The sequence below is a fragment of the Camarhynchus parvulus genome, chromosome 11 (genome assembly GCF_901933205.1).
Source record: "Camarhynchus parvulus chromosome 11, STF_HiC, whole genome shotgun sequence".
NCBI lineage: Eukaryota > Metazoa > Chordata > Aves > Passeriformes > Thraupidae > Camarhynchus > Camarhynchus parvulus.
Window position 1 is genome coordinate 20,718,238 of NC_044581.1, and position 17,178 is coordinate 20,735,415.

A 17,178-nucleotide genomic window follows, 5' to 3' on the forward strand; every position below is an offset into this window, starting at 1 on the left:
CCTGCAGTTATTTAGAAAAAAAAAAGTTATTTAAAGAATGACAGTGCTGAGATAAAATCTTAGAACACATCTGGCCATTTATATGGTCAGATAAATGCAGGGAAACACACTGCTCCTCTCATTAAAATTCAATAACCTGGAAGCAGGAAGGTTGAAATGGAAAGTATTCACCCTGAGATACTGCTAATCTACAATTAAAAACTGCAAGTTAGGATGATCCTTATCACTTGCTTTAGTATTGATCGAAGCAGAGCATGCATTACTGCATGCAATAAATTCCAACCCTAACAAACATTAACCTTCATTTTTAGTAAGTAAGGATAATAAAAGTTTTATTTATATACTGTACCCTTGCTATTGCCCGAATTCAAGTTGAAAATTTCTTTTTACGATTTAATTGGTAAAGAGCACTTTGAAAAGGTTCAAACTACAGTGGTTAAATGGGATCAGCCCTCAAAGTGTTTGCCTCAAAATGCCTTGGAATTTGAACTCATTCGTGTCTTCATCTATTTGTGTACCTATGTGAGAGGGAAGGATTCTTTTCCCACGGCTGTAAAATGTCATTTCTCTTGTCTATGATGAAAATAACACTAGAATCCTTGAAATCAATGTTTTGTTTTTTTTTTCTTTGGTAGCTGAGTAAAAGAAGCTGGTAGAATGAAAAATCTTTTAATGGGTTTACAGCATCCCAAGGAGAGCGACCCTTAAAACAAAACTGGACAATAAATGAAGATACTTTTCTATTTTTATAAAGAAGCACAGACTAGTTGAGGTCAAATCACTGCAGAGAATTAAGACACCTTTTGAACAGGTGGGAGCTCTCCAGACAGACATTCCACGTGGACTAAAGAAACCAGCTGCTCAGGCAAAACCTCAATTTTCAATGCTGCTTTTATGGGATCTGAAGAAACAAAATGGAAAACAGACCTGAAGGAGCAAGAAAAGACAAGTGACACAACTACACAAATTAATCAAAGATTACATTAAATCTAAGAAGAATTCCTCAGCAAAACTTTACTTAACAGAACATTAAAGATTATATACCCCATTTTCTTTTTATCAAAATTATGTAGGTTTTGGGGTTTTTGTTGGTCTGTAAATTCCAGGGTAGAGATGATGTGAAAGTTGTGCCTGCTTCATTTCAAGGCACAAAGTTAGCCCCATAATATTGACCTCCCCTTCTTTTTTTTTCTTTTCACATTAGCTATTTCAATAGTCTCTGTGGCATTTCAGGAACAACACAGGTATGATAAGATTATAAACCTTCATTTCAAAATTATCAGAATAAGGAACATGGAGGTGCATTACATAATATCTGATCCCAGATGAAATTGGGAAATGTGAAATTGAAGGACACAAAACTGGTTAATGTAGTCATACATCACAATTACCATGAAAAATATTTAAAAAGTCCTTGTAAAACTTTCATTAAAAGGAATAAATTGTTCATACCTGCCTTTTCATATGGTTGTAGCATGACTATAATTTAACCTGTTTTATTCTCTTTATCTGTAGGCAAAGAAAAAAACTCCAAAGTTTTATCTGGCCATTCTTACTGTGGTAATTTTTCAAGAAGAAGTTATTTAAGATGGAAGAGCTTCTCTTGTATCTTAACCCTATTTCTGTGAGAATTAAACAAGAAAAACCGAGAGGAAAAAGCCAGTGACTAAAAAAGTACAGTTTTGATTTTGTTTTCTGTACCAACATTGCTCTGCAACCTCAGTCTTGGAGAAAAACATTCCCAGTGCAGTCTGGCCCAACCACCGGAAAACATGGCAAATATAAACTAACAAATGTTCTTAAGAGTCCATTTTTAGTCACAGATTTACATCATCATTGCCGAGGGAATTCCTGCTGATCAATCCTGCATGCTTAAGGAGTTTGTTAAAAGTGCGAGGAAAACAATTGTCAAAACGTGCTTAGGGTGGTTTTGCTGATACTCAGACCCAACAATTTGGCCTTAATTTCCAGCCCTGTAGTGCATGTTTATGAGCCATTATCTCAACAAGGCTAGGAATGTTAAATGTTAACGTCAGGAGCCAGTACCCGAACATGTTTTAGCTTTTCCCAGTAGCTTTTACCATTTATTGACAAACTCATTTAGAGGGTGTTGGTCAGGACTCACTGACTGGAGTGCCATGCAGCAAAGGAGTGGTACAACTGCACTGCTAAAAACAATTAAGTGATTAACATGATTAAAGGTCTTTTTGCAGGTGTTTTAGGGATGACTAGCTCAAATGAAAGCAGTTACCTTATGGCAGAATTCAGGATAAGAATACTTTTATTTCCCCTGGATATGAGAATGGCATTTTTCACTGAAGCAAGATCTTTAAATATTGACAAAAATGGAAAATATTTGTAGCTGCAAGCGAAGGGAACACCAGCTGCCCACTCAGCTGCCTCAAGTTAATGAAAAACAAAAGAAATATTTTTGCTTATGCTTCTCTACCCTCTCGAGATACAAACATCAACTATTTTAATAGGCTTCATATAACATCTGAGCACATGGTTTTAATGCACCCATAATGTGACAATTACTTCAAGGTTATCTTGCCAAAGCATTTCTAAATTAGCAACTGCTTGCTGTAAAGATCATCAAAATAGACTCTCCAAATTATGGATCACTCTCACTATGTGATGCACTACTTAGCACTGGACAAACATTCTCACAAATGGAACAAAGCTGGATTTTCTTGTTTTTAAAGATAAACTAACTGGACTATCAGTTTATCTGTGGTTCCTAACTCAAAACTTCTTGGCAGAGAATGGGTTTAATGATTACCTTTTATAACCTCTGTACTTAGGCTGCTGCTCCTTCTTCATATTCTGGTTTCAGACATGGACCTGCCTTGCTTGTAACTGGCTGGGAAATCTAACAGGAGAATTACACTTGGCAAGGATTCCTGCACCTGATTAACTGCAAACAAATTTAAATAAATAAGGTAAGTGAAAGCAAGAATTGCTAAAGGTAATGATTGAAGCAGACTAAATACAGGACTTTAAAAGAGAGACATTGGGCACAAAGCTGCAATGAAGCTCAGCCACCCAAGCCCTGCATTCCTCATGTGTGCAGCTTTCCTTCATAGGTTTAATCTTAACAGTTAGATTCATTATGATTATTTTTAAAATCTATAATTCAGAAGATAAACCTGATGTCTTTATAGCCTAAATGTTTCTGAAGACCAACAATAGTGAGGTAGGTGTTCTGTCAGTTTAAAATGCTGCAGTTTTTGTAGCCAGTTACTACTTAATTTACAAAAAAACCCCAACTTATGTTTCCTAAACATGATGCCTTCCACAGTTACCGTCTGTATAAAAGCATCATGATCTTCAGCATTCAAACTGAAGTAAATATAGTTGTAGAGTCTTAGGAGAGAAGAGACTTTTGACTGAATCTCCTTTAGAGACTCAGGACCTAACCCGATCAATTTCCTTCACTGTCTCAGATTGTATTTTAGACCAGTACTAGGGGAAACAAATAAAATCCTCACCGAAAAAAAACCCGTAAGTCTAAATTTAAATTTGAAAACAAACTCTTTGCATTCCAGTTCCAAAAAGGACAAAACATTGAGTGGAAGATATTCACCCTGAATCAACACAGAGAAGATTGGTGACCCTTTCTGAGGCAAAGAGCTGCTAAACAGATAATTCTGGGAGTGCTAAACAGATAATTCTGGGAGTGCTAAACAGATAGTTCTGGGAGCCCACACTGTTTAGCAGATGCTTCCATCTCCGAGGAACTGAGGCAAAGCCTGACTGAATGAAGAATGGAAAGAAGGTCTCCTAGATAAGAAGAAAACCAGTTTTTGGGAGGAAGATAAAATCTGTCTGGACCTTTGGAGTAGTTCAAAGGAAGGACTGGCTATAAAAGCTGGATCGTTCCAGTGAGGACATCCTGCAAACTGAATGTGAGAAGCCACAGACATCCCCTGCCAGGTGGGTGTAAGGAAAATCCACAGCCAGGCAGAGGAGGAGGTGAAGCTGACATCCCTTCTCCTCTCTGAGCAGGTAGTTCCATGGAAATCCTTCTCCTGGGAGTGACTGTGTGCATGTGTTTGTTTTCTGGTGATATTTACCTGCACTGGTTTGTACCCACGTGCATCAGCTAAAGTCAAGCAACCTTCATACGCTAGAGTAAGATTTTGTTGTTTTTTCCTTAGAAATTTCAACAAGGAAAACAAATGGGTGAAGAAAGCTTGAAGAGAAGAAAAGGAGAGGACAAAGGAGGAGAGGACAGACAATCCATTCAGAGTCATGAGCCCCAAACGATGAACCTACAGAAGCAGGCAAACCTTTTTCTTTTCCCCTTGGGCCCGTGTGTCAGGGTCTGGCAGAGGGAGGCACAAGGGGATATTTGTGCATCAGCATACAAAAACACCACCGTGTCCCAATTTAGCAAAAATATCCTAATATCTCAGCAATGTGGTTGGCTTGCATTCTCAGAAACAGCCAATTACTGAAGTTAAATAGCTCTGATAGAAACAGAATAAACCCCCAAGAATATGTTGTTGAACTTATCAGATATAAAAATAATTCAAAGACTTACTCTAAGTTGATCAACTGAGGCATTTCATTAACTTCTTTTTCTGCATCTAATTTCCAGAAGTAATAGTGGGTTGTCCAGCTCACTGTTTCTGTTAGTGTTTATAGCCAGAAAATAGGGACTGGCACTTGAAGATGAGTGAAAATCTGTCTCCTCCAGAAAATTACAGATGCTTTAGAAAACAGTTGTGTCCCTTCCTCTCAGGAGGGAGTGGCATTTCTCTTAATTTAAGTAGCCTGGAGAAAGATTACCTATGTGGTTTTAGTTTGGTGCCAAGACTGGAAAAATACTGATGGTATTAGAGTAGCCATAGCTATCAGAAAATGTTGAGTAGTCCATGCCTCAGTTTCAGTGGTTTCATGTAATATTGCAGGTCACTACAGATCTGGGAGAACATGATCTTATCACCCAGTGGTATCAACATCATTCCTAGGTACAAATATTTAAAGCAAGGCCAGGAAAAAAGCTGCTCAACAGCAACAAAAAAAAACCTGGACTCCATCCATGACAGACAATTTCTGAGTCTTAGAAAATTCAGAATTCAAGTGCTTGCAAGAGAATGTCATGGCTTAATCAGAGAGGAAAGAGCAAATTCACCCATACAAGGTTATATTTGAGACTCACATCATCCAAAAGACAGTTTACTAAAGGAAATAGGCAGGCAAAAACCAAACAGATGTACTTTTGAAAACAGCACGAGTACACTACATAGAGATCTTGATAAGAAGAGTGAAACTTTGCAAAATCCTTTAATATATTCCTTTATAGAACTGACATATTGAAAGCCAATAAAAGTCAGTCAGTAAGGACAATTACTGTAGTTCTATGATATTGAGAATTAATTGGTGAATTACTAGAAGTTGCTTACAAAACCATCTCATTTTGCCTTCAAGGTGGGCCTCATTAGTGGAATCTGTATGATTGTGGGCACCATTATTGGCTCAGGTATCTTCGTTTCTCCAAAATCAGTTCTTGCCAATGTGGAAGCTGTGGGTCCTTGCTTAACCATCTGGGCAGCCTGTGGAGTTCTGGCAACATTAGGTAAAAACTCAACAAAGAATCTGAATCTTTGCCTTAAATCTTGTTATCTGCTTTTTCTGCATACTCTCATTTCACAAATTAGCTTATAGCACCAGGACCAAAATCAACTAAATCCTGCTCTATATATGTTTATATGCAGTACTCAATGATAAATTTAAAATGGGGTGTTTCTAGAAGACAAATTAAGTTTCAAAATTGTAAATCACACTCTATTTTGAAAGGAAGTTTTAGTTTTTCCTGCTTCATCTACTGACTGTAATAAAGAAACAGTCTTCTACTTAAATAGTTGCCAATATGTGAAATTTACTGGTAGTGTGTGAGCTAGGTACTTTCTGCTGGTTTTCTACTTCTGAAATTATAATTCTATTATCTGAAAATTTAGCACTAAGCACCTCAAAATATTTCAAGAAGTAAAACAAATTTCTGAGCATTGTATCAAGTGGGACAGCAAACAAGAAAAACCTTAATTCAAGATGCCACACACAGCAATAGAACAGGAAATATCACTGTACTTTAATGCTGAGCTTAGCAGACATTTATTTCAAAATTGTGCAGAAAGTCTGTTTTTTCAAGCTTCCAATAGGTATGTCAGCCAGTGCAGTTCTCACTTAAGTGCTTCTTAGAGTGTTCATTTCTTAAACAAAAATCAAATGAAATCAAAATGTTTGTTTGTACTGTTTTGGTGAAGTCTTAAGTATCAATGGTAATAATTTTTAGACTGCATCTGAATAATTTCAGGGTTTTTCTTTCAATTGCTCACAAGTAATTAAAATTTTATTTTGCATATACAGTAAAATATACAGAAACATGAAGAGAGTACTGGTGCACTGTACAGATCAATGCCTTTCACTTTTCTGCCTATTGAAAAGTGATCATCTGTTCAAGCAGTCCCAGGTTCAAAAGTGCATGAACTAAACCTGCTTTTTTTGTTGTTCAGGTGCACTTTGTTTTGCTGAGCTTGGTACAATGATCACCAAGTCTGGGGGAGAATATCCCTACCTCATGGAGGCATTTGGGCCAATCCCAGCCTTTTTGTTTTCTTGGACAAGCTTGCTGGTCACAAAACCCAGCTCCTTTGCAATCATCTGCCTCAGCTTTGCAGAATATGCATCAGCTCCTTTTTACCCAGGCTGTGATCCACCCCAGGCTGTCATCAAGTGTCTGGCAGCAGCTGCTATTGGTAAGAATCACAATTTTCAACAGCCCAGATCCAAAATTGCATTGTGACCTGTGTCTGGCCCCATCCACAAGTGCATTCAGTGCCCTGAAACTTCCTCGGGTTCATCCTCACAAAGACACCAGAAATCTTTAAGACACAGTCCAGTGAATCCTTCCCACAATAATTAATTAAACAGCACAAAAAGGATGGGGTTAAAATGTTTTTTTTTCCTAGTCTGAGGTTTTTTTTTTATTCTTCCTTAAGATAGATACATCTGTATAATGAATGCTTATCTCTAGCAGAAAAGGAAGAAAAAATAACTGTGGAAATATTATTTCTTTATTTATCAGAATGCTGTGCAACTTCAAAATGTTCTTTTATTAAAGGTACTATAAAAGTCTAAAAAGTCTTTTATAATAAAGTTATCCAAATACAGTAAGCAAAAACTGTATAGATAGACAAATATAGATATATATACATATAATATACAAATTATATATATACATAGTTTATATGCTATATGTTATGTTTATATGTTGTTATAATATACAAATATATACATATATATATATATATAATATACAAACTGTATAATACAGACAAAAAGTGTGACAGAAAAGCAGTATAGTAAATTAGGGGAGGGGCAACTTTAAATTCTGACAAACAGTGTGAAAATTTATAATTTGATTTTTTTAGTGGTAATTACAATTGTGAATTCATTGAGTGTGAAGCTGGGAAGTTACCTCCAGAATTTTCTCACAGCTGCTAAAATGATCATTGTCGCAATCATTATTGTAAGTGGAATTGTTCTCCTTGCACAAGGTAATAAAATATATGTTATTTGAAAAAATTATTTTAGCTTTTGCTATGATGATTAAAAATTCCCCACTGACAGAAGTGACACAGAAATAAGGCACAGGCCTGAATCTCTTCATTCAGGGTTTTAGTTCCAAATCTCTTGGAAATTATGGCATTTTCTGTCACAGGACAGGGATGGGTGCAAAATGCAACACTACAGATCAATTAATACAAACTACAAATCTACAGCTCTACAAATACAAACTACGGATCAATTAATACAAAAGGGTATTCATTAATTTTATAAGTGAAAAGTTTCAAAACATGAGACATATGTTGGAATGTTTTTTCATCTGATGGGGGGATTACAAGAATTAATTCCAACACTGATCAGTAATCTTCCTCTTATTTGCAGGAAAAACAGATAACTTTAAAGATTCTTTCAAGGGCAGTAAGATTTCTGTTAGCTCTCTCAGTTTGGCATTTTATAATGGACTCTGGGCATATGATGGATGGTAAGAAATCTTTATTAACCTTCACAGTTACAGTTTAACAGCCTTTAGCTGGTTTACTCTCTCCCTGTAGAACCCTCTGAAGACATTAACAACTGACTTGTTATTAAGAATGTCTTGATGAATTCTGGAAAAAGAACACTAGTTTGGGTAAAAAACCCCCAGAACTCCCCCTCTTTTAGTGTCTGTTTATTAGGGAAAGAAAATAGATCCCAAAAGGACAATTACTGCTGTGGTGCTGAAGGTGTTTAGATACTGCAGTAATGAGGAGCATATACCACATTTAATTCCATTGTGTTGGACAAAAGAGCTTTCCCTGCAGAGTACCCCATCAAACTCCATTTCTTGTGAAATATATAGAGGTTTTTGATTAGTCCAGGAGAACCTAAAAAGGAACTTTGTGTCAGAAATTATAAGGTTCACCTTGCAGATTTTTTCTTAGGGAATGTCAGTTGGCACAAAGTTCTGTTGGCACAAATCCATTGTTATTCTTAAATGTACAAACTGCAAAAGTCTGTATATAGGTCAGTACTTTGGGAGCAAATAAGGATATAATCTTGGTCTACCACGCAGCAATTCCCATTTAAAAGCTTTTGAAACTGAATTTATTTTAAATAGATGATTTTTCTAGGTTCTGTTTCCAAGCTTGAGTGTCTCAACTCAGGCATGAGTCTGCTAATTCAGGCACTCACATGGACTTTTTAAGAGGGCAAAGAAGCTGATCCCTAAATAATTATTTGTGTATGTAACCACCAGGCACTAACATTTGAAAATTTGCCTTTGAACTGTAAATACTAACTTCAGATTTTCAGAGTGGATGAATATAAAAACCTTGTTTCAATTGGTCTACACACTCGAGCAAAAATGGGTATTTGGCAATTATAATTCAGATAGGTATAATCCTTCAAGAGGTTTCCATGCCTGTTTTCCAAAGGCAGTGTGACTTACAGAACCCCTCTGAAACAGCAGCAGACTTGCTTTTCTCTCTGCCCCAGCACACTTGTGCTTTTATTTGAAAAGACTCAGATACTGCAAAGCTTGAAGTTGAAAGGCAATTTTGGAAATCTGTCTGCCAAACTTTTGTTTGATTATTCTGGGATATTTTAATCCAGATTCAGAATCTCAGAGATATTTGAGATAATGCAGAAAGAGATGGTGAATCAAGAGGCTGACTTTTGAATAAGAAGCTCACATTGGTTTTGTCCTGCAGTTTTCCTACTTAAAAGATTGATTTTACAATTTTTTTTTAAAACTGAAAAGATTAAAAACAATAACACAAGAAATAGCCTCCCCTCATAGTATAGTACTTAAACTCCTGACTGCTGAAATACTCTAAGAATGTTTTTCCTTCCAGGAATCAACTCAATTACATCACAGAGGAACTTAAAAATCCTTACAGGTAAAGCTGTGTAGGAAAGCAGTGTTTTTTTACTGGCAAGAAATTAAACCCTATATATTTTTCTATAAGCAAGCATATATTTTGGGTTGTTTTTTAAAAGCACTAATATTCTCTCATTCAAGGTTTGAGCACTAACAGACAAAGCTAATTAGCTAATTATTATTACAGGCTTTGTATCTTTGCGTAATTTTTTACAATCCTGATTTCCATAGCTCTACAGTAAAAAAAAAAAGTAAATAGGAAATGTAAGAATCCAGAGCTTACTATGACAACTGTAGCAGTGATCCAGCAATGCTGATGGGGTTTTACTTTTCCATTCTTTAGAAATCTGCCACTGTCTATAATTATTGGAATCCCCTTGGTCACGGTTTGTTACGTTCTGATAAATGTTTCCTATTTCACTGTGATGACTTCAACAGAGCTCCTGCAGTCCCAGGCTGTTGCTGTGGTAAGTTACTTAATTTTGTAATAGAACATCTGCATTGAAGTCATGGGAGCCATTAAATTCCATTAATTTTTTGTAAGATAAAATTAATTTTAGTCTAAGCTGTTAGTGCCACCTTTCCCCCCATTAGCTACCATCATTCCTTAATCTAAAATGCCAGTAATGCCAAATTGACAGAGTAGTTCTGTCATCTCCAGGTGGAATAAAAGAAGGAAGCAAAAGTAACAAAGTCTTCTGCAAACATTTTGTAAACATTGCAGGTCGGAGGGGGACTGCTTTCCATAGGCATCAAAAAGATGGAAAGAGAAATAACATCTGACAGCTGCTTTGCCATTTTCAGTGTTCCCAGTATTTCTGAGAAAGGAGCACATGCCAAAGGACAGTAGATCTGAGTTTGTTATGGAGATAACAGCAAATAGTCCATCAGTCACTTCCACCTTATTCTTTTTGGGCTTTTATTCCTTAACAAATTTGAAAGATAGGATTTTTACATTTTTGCAAGACATACTCTTACAGGTAAAAGTAGAAATTACAGAAATTTCTTAAGCCATTAAAAATACATCTGTTCCTTCAGTTCCACTCAGTCAATTTTCCGTGTCTCTGAAACAGCTGTTGAGGTCCTGCAACAATTCTCCTAATGCTGTTTTTTGGGAAAAACAAACAGTATGTGACAAGCATTTATATATATATATATATATATATATATATATATATATATTTAAATGCTTGTCACATATAATATATTTATATATATTTATATATGGATATATTATATATTCATATATAATATTTTTATATATAAATATATATTTAAAATAAATTTATATAAAATAAATTTTAAAAGTATATATTCCATATATATTAATATCTATTTTATATAGAAATATAAAATAATAAAATATCATAATATATACATATTCTTTAATAATATAATAGTAATTAATAAAACTAATAAAAATAATTAGAATATGTATTATGTATATATAAAATAGTCTAACCCAGTGAAGAAGTAATGTTGAAATGCTTAAAAATTTTTGAAAATAAAGATAAAAACTAAATAAAAAATTTATTTTAAAAATTGTAAAACAAAAGCTTTTAAAATTTAGCTCTTCTGTGCATTTCAGCAGCATGTCTGCACCAAAAGGTACAGCAGAGAATGTATGAAGTTAAATCTTGTATAAGAACCAATCCCTTTCAATGCACCTTTAGACTTACAATCTGAACAGCACACAGCAGCCAGCACTGAACTGATCAGTTAACAAATGAATTAACAAAATTCAGCACTGGCTCTGAGCAGAGAGGTCTCTACAGCTGCCAGCAGCCTTTGAGTGCCCCACTTCTGGACCAAGGAACATCACTGATGCCAGACTTGTGCAAAAGTAAAGCTCTTCATGCTTGACTTACTAAAAAAATCCAAAACCCAACTAAAAACTAAACCTGCCTGTCAAAAACATTTAAATTCAAATTCCTTTGGACAAGGTACCTAGCTGAGATCTACAGCAAGAACTAACAAACCATGCCACAGGTGAAAACTCAAATGTGGTGAAAGACCAGGGGAGTTTGTCCTTGTTTGCCCCATCTCAGGCTGTCACTGCTGATGTTATTCCCCCTGGAGAGGCTGAAAGCAGCTTCCAGGATGGACAGAGCTCTGCAGCAATGCCATCTCCTCCTTCTGTCTTTGCAGACACATCCCAAAGCAGGTCTTTAACAGAATTTAATTTCTGTGTAGTTTTTACATCTGCCTTCCAATGCTTCCTACAGATGTTGCATCTTAAACATCCAGACAATAACACTCCACTCCACTTCATAGTGGTCAGTGAATGAATCCAGGTCCTTATTTGGCAGAATATTCTTTAATAACTACACAAAATATACAACATGGATTTGTTGGGTAACACAGCTCAGATACCCATTTACTTTACTTAAAAAGAGGCTCCAACATTACTGAATATACTAAATGGTAATTAAAATGACAAAAGTGATTAATTTTAATCCCATTCCCCAGACATTTGGAGATAGAGTCCTTTATCCAGCCTCTTGGATAGTTCCTCTCTTTGTGGTATTTTCCACACTTGGATCTGCCAATGGCACCTGTTTCACTGCAGGCAGGTAAGTCCCCATTCTAAATATCTTCATGAAAGATTCTGAAGGATGGAAAAATTTATATTCTTATGTATCTACAGACATAAGAACATTGGTCTGGTCCACATTACACAAAATGTAATTTGAAATTGCCTGTAAATCTAACTATATTGTTTAATTTTCAAAAAGAAACAGTGGCTATTCAGGTATGAAAAATTAGAAAATATTGTCTCTTCTTAATTCAATGAAGGTATACCACTATAGCACAGAAGGTTTTTACAGTTCTCATCAATTTTAAAGCTGAGAATTAAACAGTTAAAAGTTACCAGTAAAAATATCACTACACCAGCAAAGGTTCCTGAGAAGCTACTCCTTTCTGTCAGTTGTTCAGCACTTCCATTTACTATTTAAAATATTTTAAGATTTCAAAAGCATCTGAACACAATGTGGCTTTAAAGACCATTTTTGACAAAAGGTTGTCAATGTACCTTTTTGGTATGAAACACATGAAAAAGGAAATATTTAATTAAAAGAGACACAGTTGGTAACATTTCCCAAAATAATTTTCAGTACTAATTCTGAAATTAGTTCCAAGTGCATTATTTTAATACTGTTCAGAATTTGTTTTAGCTCACTGCTTTAATACTGGTTATTTAATTTCCCTCATTTTGAACTGCTACAATCTTTAAATCCCAATGCATATCAAAGAAAATCCTGGAATTAGTTGGAATTAGTTGGATGTCTCTCAGTAACACCTTTTAAAGCCACACTAACTGCACTGCTTCATTTTTGTTTTGCCAGACTTGTATACGTTGCAGGTCGTGAGGGGCACGTGCTGAAGATTCTGTCCTACATCAGTGTCAAGCACTTAACTCCAGCACCTGCCATCATATTTTATGTAAGTATATATTTAAATACAGAAAAATAATCATCACCTATCACCCAAAATTCTCCAGTAAAACCTACTTTCACAGCTTCTTACAAGCAGTTTTGACACCTATCATTAACTATCTAGACAAGAAAAATGCTAAATGCATTTTGGAAAAAAGATTACATAAAACCCCCAGCTTCTCTAATTTGAACATATTTGTTCCAGAACTGGACTTTAAAAATCAAAATGGTTAAGAACAAAATGACATGAGAACAAAATCTGTTAATGGGTAATATTAGGGAATCCTTTCACAGGATGCTTGTAAGCAAGCTATCACTACCCTGTTTCCTCCATGTAGGAATATTTCCTCCATGTAGAAAATTTAATTCTCACTAAAAAAAGTCCAGTCAGTAAATACATTTAAGAATAAATCTCCAACATCTTGTTATTTTTATTTTACCCATTTATCTTCAAGGCAAAACAAGATCTATTCAATCCTGTCAGGAAAATTAATCCACAAACACCAGAGGTTTATGGCCAAAAAGGAGACAGAGGAGTCCCATAACTTTATTTGAATAAAGGGAGAGGCCATGGGGCATTTCCCCTGGGGTCTCTCAAATTATTGGAGGACACAGCCTCCTTTTAATCCCAATTTCCTGGCCACATTTCCCTTCTCTCTTTTCCCATTGACTGAGGTACTTGGGAGGTACAGACTTCCCACATCACCTAATACAGACCTCATTTCTAATACAGACCCCTGCTTTTTCTTTCTCCTCATGTCTCTGTTCTTCTTCTCTAAATGCAGAGATGCAGCACAGTCTTGAGTGAGTAACAGTCTGTGTCAATTAGTGGAATTCCTATGGAATTTATGGTTCTGCCCATTGCTTCTTTCACCTCTCCATATCTGGCCTTATCTACCCTCAGGCCCACAGTCTGTTTGTAAAGACACCTCCTCCTCATTCCTTTCAATCCCAGTAGTATTAAAAACCTAAAAATATGTTTTATATCTTCAAGATAGTCAGTCAACAACAAAACAGATTAATGCATAAAAATTATAAGCATTTTGACTTAAAATGGAATTAAGATTGCACACAAAAATAACCACATGTTGGCAGGAAGCAGTCACAATCTTTAGAGGTGCTGCAATGCATTTAAACCCAAATATTTAAGCAAAAACATTCACAGTTCATACTCTGGAACATCACACATGCAGCTGTGTTGAAACAGAAGTAAAATTCAGCCTTCTTCTATAAGAGACTACACTAATTTTTGTTTTCATTTCTAGGGGGCCATTGCTATTATTTATATTATTCCTGGTGACATTGATTCCCTCATAAATTACTTTAGTTTTGCAGTCTGGATATTTTATGGTTTAACTGTACTTGCACTAATTGTCATGAGGTTTACAAGGAAGGAACTCAAGAGACCTATCAGGGTAAGTTCTGCATGGCTTTTCCTCCATTCCATAGATGCTGGAGCAGGAATTCACACTCAGTATCTGGATGTTTAAACAGCTCCCTTGGGCACTATCCTTGTTTTTTACTCCCCTTACCTGAAATCCAACCATTTAACAGCAGATCTGCACCAGGACTAAGTCATAAGGACTGGGAAAAGATTACAGAATGTTGATTTTCACTTGCACAGACCACAGGGCAAAAGCCAAAATTTCAGAGATGGGGAATTGCAGTCAGCAGACTGCCATTGAAAGAATATCCCAAATAAGACCCCAGGCCATTGCATGTCAGTTCCCACATTTATTAAAATGCAAACTTGGACACTGCAATTTGAAATAAGAGATCTTAGTGGATAATTTGGCAGAAGAGTTTTCCCTGCCCATATTTCTGCTACTCCTTCAGTTGCCCCATCTGATTCCAGAAAATTTTAAAGTAAAAAATGCATAAGGCAATAAAAATATTCTTTCATACAGGCAATTTCTGTAAAAACAGCTAAAGAATGAGGAAGTGATTTTATTCTTTGTATCTTGCAGGTCCCCATCATCATTCCTGTCATAGTGACACTGGTGTCAATTGTGCTGGTATTGGCACCAATCATCAGTGCACCTGAACTGCCCTATTTGTACTGTACTTTATTTATACTTAGTGGACTTATAGTTTATGCACTTTTTGTTCATTTTAAATTCAGCTGGGCACAAAAAATATCAAGTAAGTAAACCCAACATTTGCTAAACTTGAGATTAATTAGAATACTAAAGTTCACTATCTGGTCAATCCCTACTAAAGTGTGAAAAATGCCATTCACTTTTGTTAAAATTTTAGAAGTTTAATAGTAATGAAAATAGTAATAAAAATTAGGACAATTAGAGACAATAAAAAGCAAAGAATTTTGGACGTCTGGGTGCTTTGCACTCTGCCAAAAGGCACACCTTGCTAACAAAGAATTACCCCTTAAAAGCAATAGCCTATTGCATATTCATATATCTCATACATGATTTAAACATTCCTTTCAAACCAGGGTGGTTCTGCTTAATTTCAGCTTCCCCCCCTCCCCATCTTGTAAATCAACCTTCTTGGTTCCTCAAGTCTGAGGACTCCTTGTAAGGAGGGAATAATTCTTCTCCTGGGATCTCTGGGTCTGTTGCTGTTATCTCTATCCAGAGAGAACAATGTGAAGAATTTCTTGATTATCTTATCCATTCTTTGTGCTAGTTACAAAAAGTATTTACATCACATAGTTTCTATTTTAATATTATGCTATAGCCTAAAAACTATATTTCCCACACTACTTAAAAGATATTAATACAGCACTACTTAAAAGAGATTAATACAGCATAACTTTCTAACATAATACATATAGTATTAATTTTAATATTTGTGAAGAGCCAATCATATAATATGCATTTTTCACATAAAGCATGTGAGCAGAATGTGGAGGGAAGCAATTTCCCTAGCATGCAGTGGGCTTTACTGAAGACTGGATTTCATTCCTTGCTGTTGAAAAGAAATAATGTCTGACTTGAGGAAAAATTAAACTTAATTCACAAAAAACACATCACTGTAGTAGCACAAAGAAACAGTTAAAGTTAGTTTTTCAGTTATCTGTATTTCAAAACATTGCTTTAGCCATTAACTGAAGATTAGCAGACAAATTATTATGCCACCAAACACTGGGCTTTTACCTCTGATTATTCATTTCACTATCTTTACTAAAGAAAATGTTGACAGCATTAAGATAAAAATTAATCCCAGGGCTGAGTACAGTGAAAGCTGCAAGAACCCAGCATGACCATTTATGAACTGGTTGCATAATCCCTAAAGAAACTCAGATATTATCTCAGGTAAAACAGGATACACAGGTATTTCTAAGAGGCTAATTGGAATTAGCTGCATACAACAGCAGTAGTAGTTCTACAGACATTAAAAAACCCATCATCTGTCTCTCTTGTCCCCAGGATTATTAATTATAATGTAATAATTATAATTATAATTTTAATTATGTAATTGGAAGCATTGTACTACAATGGAATTTTGGAAATGTGGAATGCTGTAGTTTGGATCTTAAGGCTGTTTATTCCCCATCCTTTATTTTTCATTTTGAAATAGGAATACAGATAATAAAACAATGACACAGAAGAATAGTTTTCTCACTTAGAGTTTGAATTGAAAGTTCTTATAAAGCCTCTAACAATAAATCTTTTCCTCAGAGCCCATCACTATGCACCTCCAGATGCTTTTGGAAGTTGTTCCAGAAGAGGACGTTACTGAATGAAGAATTTTATACCCACCAGGTTGTTTTAAAGTGCTGTACTGGTTGAAATATATTCAATTTAGTTTGGCACACATGTATACTTGCTAAATTGTTATGTTGGTACTGGTGTATTAGCTTTGCAACACTTCAGTACTTCAAAGCATCAAATATACATAATAAAAGATTTCTAAGCCAGATTACAGTGTCCAACAATGCTGGTTTCATTGTTTGTTAATAAATTATGGTGCTTTGTTTTCCAAATTAAAATTTTTAGCAAAGGTGTGTTTTAATGTCTTTGCAAATTTCATGGGTTTTAGTGTGATAGATGAGTAATGTGATGATTGACTCTCACAATTAATAGACAAATATCATGTTTTTAGGTTAAGAAAAGTTTTATAGGTTTATAGTTCTGTTGTACCCCCTTGTGTGGCTATCAAGGGACATCTGGGAGGGCTGGCTTGTCACTGTGGTGACATCTGAGCTCCAGTCAGGATTTGAGGAAGAGATCTCCACCACTGGTCAGTGAAGAAGGGGTCCATGGACAGAACTTTGGGAGGGGTTAAAGGGTTAAAAGGCCAAATCTCCATTGTGTGGGTGAGCACAGGGTGGGGAAATCCTCTGCT

General features: G+C 35.6%; 1 protein-coding gene across 1 annotated transcript; it reads left to right on the forward strand.

Annotated features, from left to right (window-relative positions):
* Positions 1 to 4,166: 4,166 nt before the first annotated feature.
* SLC7A9 (solute carrier family 7 member 9) lies at positions 4,167 to 16,587 on the forward strand. The gene is made up of 12 exons (XM_030956073.1): positions 4,167 to 4,286; positions 5,437 to 5,584; positions 6,522 to 6,764; positions 7,440 to 7,565; positions 7,957 to 8,056; positions 9,408 to 9,452; positions 9,777 to 9,900; positions 11,903 to 12,006; positions 12,781 to 12,877; positions 14,136 to 14,285; positions 14,838 to 15,012; positions 16,512 to 16,587. Exons 1-12 carry the CDS (start codon positions 4,182 to 4,184, stop codon positions 16,574 to 16,576), a joined length of 1,482 nt encoding a protein of 493 aa, XP_030811933.1. The 5' UTR covers positions 4,167 to 4,181; the 3' UTR covers positions 16,577 to 16,587.
* The last annotated feature ends 591 nt before the right edge of the window (positions 16,588 to 17,178 follow it).

Bases quoted from the DNA above. Each gene is read 5' to 3' on its own strand.
- SLC7A9 (XM_030956073.1), top strand. From the start codon at position 4,182: ATGGGTGAAGAAAGCTTGAAGAGAAGAAAAGGAGAGGACAAAGGAGGA. The intron at 6,765-7,439 runs GTAAGAATCACA...TGATTTTTTTAG, and splicing joins TCTGGCAGCAGCTGCTATTG to TGGTAATTACAATTGTGAAT. The intron at 9,453-9,776 runs GTAAAGCTGTGT...TCCATTCTTTAG, and splicing joins GAACTTAAAAATCCTTACAG to AAATCTGCCACTGTCTATAA.